Source organism: Sarcophilus harrisii, chromosome 4, assembly GCF_902635505.1.
Source record: "Sarcophilus harrisii chromosome 4, mSarHar1.11, whole genome shotgun sequence".
Lineage (NCBI taxonomy): Eukaryota > Metazoa > Chordata > Mammalia > Dasyuromorphia > Dasyuridae > Sarcophilus > Sarcophilus harrisii.
This window is the reverse complement of record NC_045429.1, coordinates 331,072,901-331,082,922: the sequence shown is the minus strand read 5'-3', so window position 1 is coordinate 331,082,922 and position 10,022 is coordinate 331,072,901. Positions and strand designations below refer to the sequence as shown.

The following is a 10,022-nucleotide window of genomic DNA, read 5'->3' as shown; positions in this document are numbered from 1 at the left end:
TGTACCTGGGGACAAAGTGGGGGGCAAATAAAGGGAAAGAGAAACTCAGCAGTGAGACAAAAACAGAAATGAGGTATCAGCTCCAAAGGATCCTGAGACTGAACTTTTTTTTTCCATTTGTGGGAGATGGTGCAATGGGGGTACATGGAAAGAGATAACAAAGGATGTTGGGGACAGATGTTTTTTGTTGATAGGGGAGAACTGTAGTCTTAAATTTGATTTCTCCAAGAATGGAAATTTGCCTTCCCACTCCTCCGAATAAAACCCTGTTAAAGCTCTTGACTTCCTGCTTGGACTTGCCCGTCTTGGCTCTGATCCTCCTCTCCTATCACAAATTTTAACAACCTGGGACCGGCCCCACTCCACTAAACTCAGGGGAACCACCCAAAAATATCCCTCTTCTAGAGATGTGTGACTCTTGACAAATCATTTCACCTATGTGGTTGAATGAGATGGTGCCTCCTGTCTCTAGATTTGGGGGACTTATAAGGAAGGCCATATGCTCCTGCTGGATGTATTCCTTCGCTGGCGTCTGTCCTAGTTCCACTACACCGCGAGTTCCTGAGAACAGAGACTGTGTCCTGTACTTGAGGACTCAGCCTTCAAGAGAAGGCTCAGGGGGAAAGGCTGAACAATTGAAGTCCTCCCTCTTGCTCCCCACACAAAGGAGACCTCACTCAGATGCCTTTTCCCCCTTCACTTCCTTTATAGCTCTGAGATACAGTAGGGAGAAAGGGAAGGAAGGGGACCATGGGCTTGGGCTGGCTCTGCTTAGAAACATCATGGCTTTGAGTTCCAAACAATACGAAACCGGGGTAAAAATAGGGGAAGAGGGGTTTAACTTTTGCCGAAAGCTTTGGAAAGGTCCCCCCCCTTTCCCCCGGCCTCTTGCTGCATAGATGGGGTGGAGGGTGGGGACAGCCAGGAGAGTTGGGACTGGACACTATCTCGTTCTGACACCAGAGAGCTTCAACTTCCCGGTCTTTCCGCCTCCCCCTTTTCTTTGTAACTGGGTAGAGAAGTGAGGTCTATTAAGTGTCATCGTAGTGCAAGCTGAGTCGACTATAAGCAGGCAGGTGAATAGGGCACTGAGTGCGTGGTCCCTCCCCAGCCGGGAGGTGCAAGTGAGTGGGGCCTGGGGACCTGAAGATGGGAATGTTTCCCGTCGGCTGGGGAGAGGCTTAGTTGCACATTGGGACAGAAAGTAACTCTTTAAATACCTCTCCCCTCCCCCCACCCTAGAAGAGCTTCACCACAAAAATAGGAATGGTGTAGGCAGCATTATCTAGGAAGCCCGACGTCAGGTCGGAGCCAGGTGTGGCTCCCCTCAAACAGGTGTGCACCGCTGGACTGTCAGGACCCGACTCTGGACAGCCCGACTGGGCTTAAATGCATAGATGGTTACTGCCTCCTCATTCATATATGTAATATACACATACATATCTATAAATACACATATATGCATATATACACACGTGCCGTGTGCATATATGCATGCATGTGTGTATTTCTGCTCCCTCTCCCATCTCCCAAGTGCATGGAGCCCAGAGTTCTTGTAGCGCAGTTGGAAAGGACTGGGTCCGAGGGAGGGATAAACCAAAGCGAATTCGAAGGGGGACGGGGCAGGGGAGGGGACAAAGTTCTTGTGTTGGTAATTCGAACACGGCTTCGCTTTCCTGGGTCCCCAATCGGAGGCGAAGATGAAGCGGGTGGGGTGGGCGAGGCCGGGCATCCCGGGAGCTGCGGCTTCCGCAGCCAGCCGGCGGGCCTCGCTCCCGTCCCCCTCCGGGCTTAGCATTTCTTCACCATCTCCTGCAAGTAGCGGCGGACTTCGGCTGCCGACTCCCAGGGCACCACGGTGGCCCGGAACGAGGAGGGCTCGGTGTTCTGGGCTTGCTGGATGAGCTGGTGCATGGGGTAGCCGCGGCGCGGAAAAGCCACGTCGCCGACCGCCAGCAGCCCCAAGGGGCAGAAGTCATTGGCGCCGTCCCCCACGTAGAAGAGATGCTCGAAGTGCACCCCCTCCTGCGCCCTCTCGCGCAGGTAGTCGCCGAGCACCTTGTGTTTGCACATGTTGGCGGGGCAGCGGGCGCAGGAGTGCTTGTGGAAGGGCTGCAACACCACCACGCCCCGCTCGTCGGGGCCCGACGGGTTGCTGAAGATTTTTCGGAAGAGGCCGCGGTAGCCGGAGGCGCGCAGGGAGCTCTCCACGCCGAACGTGTTGGCGTCGGAGATGAGGATGATCTCAAAGCAGCTGCCCTGTTTGGTCAGGAACTGGAAGAGGTCGGTCATGCCGGGACACAGCGGGATGTCCTCGTAGACTTCGCGGAAGTCTTGCGCCTTCACGCCCTGCTCGCCCAGGTACTGGAAGACCCGCTGCATGTACTCGTTGTAGAAGCCCTCGCGGAACGTGGCCCGCAAGCTGTCGGGCAGCTTCTGGCCCGGGGCCGCGCGCACGATCGAGTCGTCGCTGTTCTCGTTCACGATGGTCTCATCAAAATCGAAGGTTAGCAGGAAGCGGGGCGCTCCCGGCTCCGCCATCGTAGTGCCGTCCTGGGAGGGGGGAGCAAGGAGAAGGGGCGCGGCGGGAGCCCGCCGCGGAGAGGATGGTTAGAGAGGCGCCCAGACCAGCGGCGCTGGCACATGCACCACCTGAGGGGGACCCAAGGGCTCAGCCAGCCTCCATAATCCGTGGCTCACAACACCCCGCCCTAACCCCCAGCCCAGACCGACTTAGTGGCTGCCCCGACTCCTTCACCCCAGAAATGCTCAAGGCCCAAAGTCATTTTTACATCTCCCTAAAAAAACCGAGGAGGGGATCGGATGTATTGCCCCTTCCCTGGAGAAATGATATACTCCCCAAATAAAAAGTAACTTATGGGGGGGGGGGGGGGGGAGAGGAAAAAAGGTATTTTAAAATCAACATCTTTTCATTATGTGTGTCCTTGCTCTTCGTTAGATCCCGCAAAGAGAGCAGCTGACGCCCTCCCCCCATATTCTCAATACGCACAGCAAATTCTGGCCAGTTGGTTCCTAGGGCCATCTTTTCTGCCTTTTTTTAAGCCCCTTTTTGTATTGAACTCCCAATCACCATCTTTACGTCTCCTTCCTCTACGCCAAACAAATTCCAGGGGCACTCAAAGGAGTGCCTCAGAGGAGGGAGGGATACCCACCCATCCACACCCATATCCCCACACCCATACACACACAAAAGGAATTTCCTCATTCCTTTCTTACTTCCCAGAAGCAATCACGGGGCTGTCGAAGCAGAAGGAATGGCTAGGATGGTTGTAGCCAAGGGAAGAGTGCCTAACATCAAGGGTTGCTTCTCCAAGATCTGTAGATTTCTAGGATGAGGCCAAGTGCCAAAAATGGAGGCTTGAGAGACCCGGTCGACTTTGAATCTACTGGGCCTATCCTAGAGACCTGGATATTAGTCCTTCTAGTTCAGAGGTTCTTAAAGCTACTGTGTCCTGAACCCTATAGACCACCCCTTCATGTTGTGGCCTATATTCACAATTGAGCAGAATGCTAAATTTTAGTTAGTAGTGAAACAAAAATGTTTCTCATCCAAGTTCATCACCCCAGAAATCTCTCCTGAGACGCCTAGGGGGACCCGAGTGTGGAGGTAAAAGGTTCCTGTAGCTAAACTAAGCCAAGGGCTCCCAACTATTGGCTCATCGCTAATCCCTTGCCAGTTCCCCAGGAAGGGGGAGTCAGCAGGCGGGGTTTCTGCCAGATATTGAAGCAGCTGGACAGCAGAATTGGGGCTGGGGAAGGTGGGACCAGGGGACAATGACAGGATAGGAAAGAGGAAAGAAGGGAGGGAAGCTCATCACAAAGGGGAGGTGGCCCCATGAGCAGGAGATAGAAGGTGGCATTTGAACAGAAGGGGAATGAGCAAAGAGGGGAACAGGAGGGAAAGGGCCCACCAAGGAGAGAGATGGAGAGAGACAAAGAATTCAGCATGGGGAGACAAGATGAAGATTCGAAGGGAGGATGAAGGGGAGAGGGCAAGTGAACCAAACAATACCAGAAAGAAGTTAGAGGAAAGGGCAAGACACAGGTAGAGTACAGCAGATCCACCTCACTTCACTGCCTTGGAAACAGTTTTTTCGATATTATGTACTATTTTAGAATGTTCTGAATACCTCCACACCATTTTCCTAACCCCAAATCACCATGCATGGGGGAATGGACTCAGAACTGGGTCATGACTATCACTCCATTTGTCATGCAGTCTTGGCAAGCCATTCACCTAATTGTGCCTCAATTTCCTCACCTGTAAAATGAGGAGGTAGATTGAATGATCTCTAAGATCCCTTTCTATACAAAAACTCTTGTCTGTAAGTAGATAGCTGAGAAAGCAGCATATTTATATAGCATTTCCCCTTTTTCCATCTCCTCTATCTTCACCTAAGGGGAAAGAGGAAGGATAGAACCAAGGTGATTGTCTTTATCTCCAGGGCACAAAAAGGACAAACTAATCTCCTTTTTCAGAGCTGGGATATGAAGCCGGCTTTCCTACTTCACCAATGGTCTTCCAGACCTTATTTCCCAAAACTGGAGAGCTGGACACAAGGGAGAGCTTATTTCCCAAAACTGGAGAGCTGGACACAAGGGAGAGCTTATTTCCCAAAACTGGAGAGCTGGACACAAGGGAGAGCCTTACACCAGATTCCAAGGTACTGGCAATTCTTCCCAGTGAGATAGATATAACTTCATGATTAGGAGCAAAAAGGGTAGAGTCTTAGGAGCATTATTTATGCCTTTTATATTTGAGCAGCCCATTGGACACCCTGTGGCCATTTCCCTCCCGATACCCCTCCACAAATACTTAGATGGCCATTAGAGGGAGCTACTTACCCTAGACAGGCACCTCAAGCCTGTAACTGGAAAACACCCGTTCATCCTCAGGACATTACCCACGGCTCTGCCAGATGAAACTTTTTACCAGTAGATCCCACAAGCTGTATTCTGATCTCCCTGATAATCACATGAGAAAAGTCAGTGGAGAACACAGAATCCAGATTTCTTAGGCACTCCATTGAAGAATGAGCTGTTGTTTCCTTTTAGAGGGACCCAGTAGAACAAACATATCAGCTCAGTGCTAGGAGGTTCCAGCTCAGTGCTAGGAGGTTCCAAATACTGCTCATCATCCTTTCTACTCCATTGAGGGAGGGCCATGGAAGGTGAGTCACGCAGCCCACAAGTTTTTAAAGCATTTACCACATGCCAGGCACTGTTGCTGAAGTGTAAAGAGCTAGGGTGAGAATAAGGGCTCAGAACCCAATTCTGCCACTTCTAGCCTTGTGGGTATCATTTAATTTACTTTAATCATTTCATTTCTCTGAACCTCTCATCTGTAAATACTTGCCCCTCAGCAGGTCTTTGGGATCAAATCAGATATGGAGACACAGCCAATAGAATGTTGGGTATGGAGGCAGAGAGACCTGAATTCAAAGGCTGCCTTAGACACTCACTAGAGTTATGTTGCTAAATCCCTTTACCTTCCCAAGAATTCCCCACCTGCAAAATGGGAATAATAGCACAATATTTTACAGGATTGCTGTGAGGATTAAATCTGGTAACACAAGGTGGATTTTTAGACCGTAGGGCCACCCAGAATACATGTAAAGCACGTAAAGCACCCAGCAAACTTTAAATGACTACCTAAAAAGATGTGAAGTAATTTGCACACTAACCCGGTACTATATGAATGCCAGGTATTGGTTTTAGGCAACATTAAGAAATTAGCAAACACCTGGATTCCATGGCCTCCACTTAAGAGTGATGTGGGAAGTGAATAGCTTTCTTAACAAGCCAGCAGTCTTGTTAAGGGAGTGTTAATACATGGGACTTTTAAGTGACCAAGTATCCTTGGGGTGGAATGAGACAGGTACCCATGGAGGCCATATCCAAAACAAAGAACATTTGGCCACTCCATGAATCTTATGTCCCCCACAGAATCAGGATTATGAGGGGTTTGAATGCCCTGTTGGTTGCTGCCCTCTGTCTGTCACTTCCAGTAAGACATAGGACCTCTCCAGTTTCCTTAAGGTTGACTTGCCCATTGCTTTCTGGGGTAATGGAGAAATTGGAAATTCCTTATGGCCGTTTGTCAAACATCCTACTTAGAATAGAGTTTAGAGAACCCCCACATCCCTAAAGATGACCTTGTCCAATTTCTCATGCCCGAAATCCCAGTGCCAAAGTTTTCCATCTAACAGAACTTGGGTTCTGGCTCAAAGAGTTTCAGATTCTAGTGGAGAAAGTGGCAAAGTTCAATGTCAATAAGGGGGCAACTGCAAAAAGTGGTGAAGTTAGGCCTACTGGGAAATTGAAATAGAGAAGGTAAGAAACCATAAGAGACGGGGAAAATGAAAAATATAGAATATTATCCCTAGAGCATAACACAGATAACACATGTTAAGGACAGGACAGGAGATGTTCTGGTAGAGAAAAAAAGTAATCCAAACAAACATTAACAGGAGCCAGAAACAAATATGCGAGCTTGAAGACAGAGTCCTTATTAACAGAGTAACACCACTGCCAAATCTCTGCCTGTTCTTGAATCTCCACAAACCAATTTACTCTCTCTACCACACCACTTTCAATTCTCCCTCTCTCAAGTCCCAAACACATCCCATCTCCCTACCTCTATGAGGATCAGGCAGAGATACAGGGTGGTGAGGCTTCCTTTTTACTCTCCTTGATATCAGTAGAGATGTATGTGGATGGATCAGAATCGAGTTCAAATCTGTTTTCCTCTAACTAGATTTCAGATGAGTAACTCACCTCAATTGCTATGAGTGCCCAGCTCTACCCTTCTGCCTTTATCAAAAGAAGCTCTCTCTTAAATCTTAAAACATTCGTTCCCATCCTTTAGAAGTAGAGAGTGTGTAGGTTTTTATAGGAAAGGAAATCATAAGCTCTATCTTCTTCCCCACCCAATCCTACCAAGGAGCCAATCAGCAGGACTCTAGCCTCTCCTGACTACTGCTGGGGAGGTAGTCACCTCCCCAGTCACATAACACCTCCTTTTCTCTTGTTCTCCCTCATTCTCAGGAGGGGAAGACAGCCCAGGAGAGGGTAAAAACCTCAAATCTCAAATCCTTGTCTATACACCTAAAATACATTTTTTTTTCCATCTCAGGAGTGTGTGGACCCTTGGAATTTGAAATCGGAAAGGATGGAGGCAACTGGATGACTCATTGGAAAAAAAGGCGAGCTTGGAGTCAGGAAGATCTCAGTTGGAATTCTGCCTCAGTAATGTCTGTGGGACCCTGGGCAAGTCACTTAACCTGTTTACTTTAAATCCCCTAGAAAAGTAAATGGCAAACCTCTCCCCAGGCTCTTTTCCAAGAAAATCCCATGGACAATATCCATGCTAGGGTCCATGGGGTCAAAAGTGTTGCACACATGTCTGTTCTTCAGGTGAAAATGATGAATTGTCCCCAGCATCCACATTTGAAATCTGGCCTCCATCCTCCTTAGGGGGATAATGAGGGAGGCTTGAAAGCTCAAGGGCTGTTTGTGAATGGGGTTGTAGGTGTAGGAAATAATGAAAAAAAAAAATCAGTCCAAGACCACAATTCAGTTCTCCACTGAATACATTAAAGTCTAGTCCAGATCATTCTCCTTTCTTGGACTGGACTCCCTCTTCATTGGGTCTTTCTCCTTACCTCTGGAAGACAGAAGGATTGCTCATTACCTACTGGAGGTGCACAAGTAAAAGGTCCAGAGAGGCCGAGCTACCTTCCTCTAGCACACAGCACAGCCACGAATAGGATACAAAGAGCTCTTGGGTCTTCGTTCCAGTAATCCTAACCAATAGCTGCTACACACACACACACACACACACAATGTAAACATCCCCTCTGTCTCCCGTTCTAAGTGTCCCCTGTGCTGAACTCTTCGAGCTATGTGGAAATCCCTATTAAGCTGCAATCTCTGAAGAAGGAGGGGCCGATAGGAGCCAAGACTAAGGCAACGCAAAAGAACAAGGCGAAGGAGGTTAGAGTAGCTCCTCTTGGGCAGCTCCATCGGGGTCTTCACTGGACCAGAACGGACGCCTCGTGGGGGTCAGGAAGGTGCCAGAGGGTGGGATGGGATATTTTTAGAGATGGCAGCGAAGGGAACACTTTGGAACATCCCCAGCTGGCCCCGGGCTCTTCCCTGGGGAGGAGGAGCGGGGGAAGGGCGGGGGCAGGAGAGAACCGAGATTTAGAGTGGTAGGTTAGGGCAGGAGGTGGAACAGGCTCTGAGCGGGCCAAGGGGACCAAAGTAAGGAGGGGACGAGGCAGGGCTGGAGTTAGAGCGAGGGCGGGGAGAGCGAGTCGGGAAGCAGCAGCTGCGGGTGCACAGAAGGTTTGCAAGGCGAGTGCCAGGGACGGAAGGGGCATGCAAGCCGGGGAGTCCAAATCCAAGCGGGTCTTGGCTCCGGGAGTAGGGGGTGCAGGAGATCCCTGCGCCGGGTTAAGGTCTGAATCGGACCCCACACGCCGCCCCCTTCCTAGACCCCAAGCACTCGCTGCAAACTCCGGCACGCACTGCGATGAGCAGCGTCTCTCCCCGGCACCTCCTGACCCTCTCGTGCCAGACCCGGACCCCAGACCCCTTCTCGGGAGACTCACAGCGGCACGGCGGCGGCGGCGGCGGCGACAGCGGCGGCGGTGTGTCCAGGCTGGGCTTTGTAGTATGCGTGCGAGGTGGACGAGGGCTTGGATGAGATATTGGGGTGCGGGATGGAATAAGGGGGGCAGGGTCAGGAGGGGACGCGGTGTCCTGTGCTCCCCTCAGTGCCCGGGCTCCGAGGTACAAGTCCCCACCCCGAGGGGCCGCGGATCGAGTGTGGCTCAGCGGGCCCCCCCAGGCCCTCCCCGAAACCCACCCCCCAGCTTGGTCCCAGGGCCGCCGCCGCGTCCCCTTTAAGTGCCCCGGAGCCGGAGCCAGAGCCCCGGCCGGCGCTGCAGCTACCGCTGCACCAGAGCCCACCGCAGTCCCCGCACGTCACAAGCGGCCGGCCAATCACAGTCGCGCCGGCGCACATCAAAGGGGCGGGCCGCGGGGTGGCTCCGCCCCCCGGGCCCTAGGGGCGGGGCGGGAGGAGGTGAGCAAGAGAAGGACCGGCGGGCTAGGAGCCAGAACCCTGCGGGCACAGCGAGAGTGTGCCAGAGTGAGCCTCCTCAGTTTGGGGAGGTGGGAGTCCTAGCCCGCCGCCGCTCCCGGGCCACCCCCTCCACCCCAGTTCCTCGGAGCTGTCCCGTTCCCGTCTCCCCGCTGATCACTGTCAGAGTGCATCCACAGCACAGCGCCCAGACTTTGCATAAATGTGCGCCCCCTCCCAGCCTCCCCTCGGACAGTCGCTGCCCCCGTTGTCTGCGCCCCCGCAGGCCGAGCCCCGACCCGTGGGTCTGGGAGCTCCTTTACCTCGGGACTCGGGAAGCCCCAGGTTGGAATCCGGACTCGCCACTTGGCGCGCACTGGGTGAGCCCCTTCGGGAGCTCGGTTTTCTCCGTAGGAGGAGACTGCCCATGGCCCCTCCGGGCCCGCTCCTAGTCCAAACCCATGACCGCCTTTAATAGAGGCGAGCCCCTTGTGCAAAGGAAAGGGGCTTCGGCCTCCAGAAGCCCTGGCTCCTCCGGGTGGAGGGGAAGAGTCAGAACTGGAAGCGAACGCCAGAATTGGACAGAAGAGGAAACTGAGCTCGAACAAGGTTCCCACCCTCCATGAACAAATCCGTTCAAGTTCATACTCGTTAGTTCAAAAGTAAAGAATCGTGTAATCTTAAATTCGGTCTAAACGCCCAGCGCATAAAGGCTTGATACACCCCCACCCCTTTCCCCAAAATCAAAGATGGAATCTCAGAGGCCATCTGGTTCTGCAAATAAGGAAGCAGTTCCACGATTTGCCCAAGGTCACAGCGAGTGGCCAGGACTGGGATTTGAATCCAGATTCCTCTTTCTTCCTTTATTATTATTATTTAAATGATCATCATTCTGTAACTCGATGCTGCAGTT

The 10,022-nt window shown here is 51.8% G+C and overlaps 1 protein-coding gene across 5 annotated transcripts; it reads right to left on the bottom strand.

Moving 5' to 3' along the window:
* Positions 1-90: 90 nt before the first annotated feature.
* On the bottom strand, positions 91-8,963 carry PHOSPHO1 (phosphoethanolamine/phosphocholine phosphatase 1). 5 transcript variants are annotated; one of them, XM_031966089.1, is made up of 4 exons: positions 6,659-6,783; positions 4,867-4,986; positions 4,283-4,416; positions 91-2,553 (listed from the first exon to the last, which is right to left on the bottom strand). In XM_031966089.1, exon 4 carries the CDS (start codon positions 2,539-2,541, stop codon positions 1,792-1,794), a length of 750 nt encoding a protein of 249 aa, XP_031821949.1. In that variant the 5' UTR covers positions 2,542-2,553; positions 4,283-4,416; positions 4,867-4,986; positions 6,659-6,783; the 3' UTR covers positions 91-1,791. The 5 variants fall into 5 exon arrangements, with proteins under 5 accessions (XP_031821949.1, XP_031821946.1, XP_031821948.1 ...); XM_031966086.1 differs by lacking the exons at positions 4,283-4,416; positions 6,659-6,783 and adding an exon at positions 8,637-8,963; XM_031966088.1 differs by lacking the exons at positions 4,283-4,416; positions 6,659-6,783 and adding an exon at positions 6,799-7,324.
* Positions 8,964-10,022: the final 1,059 nt, after the last annotated feature.

Bases quoted from the DNA above. Each gene is read 5' to 3' on its own strand.
- PHOSPHO1 (XM_031966086.1), bottom strand. From the start codon at position 4,911: ATGAACGGGTGTTTTCCAGTTACAGGCTTGAGGTGCCTGTCTAGG. The intron at 2,554-4,866 runs GTAAGTAGCTCC...CCCCCCTCCCAG, and splicing joins GCTTGAGGTGCCTGTCTAGG to GACGGCACTACGATGGCGGA.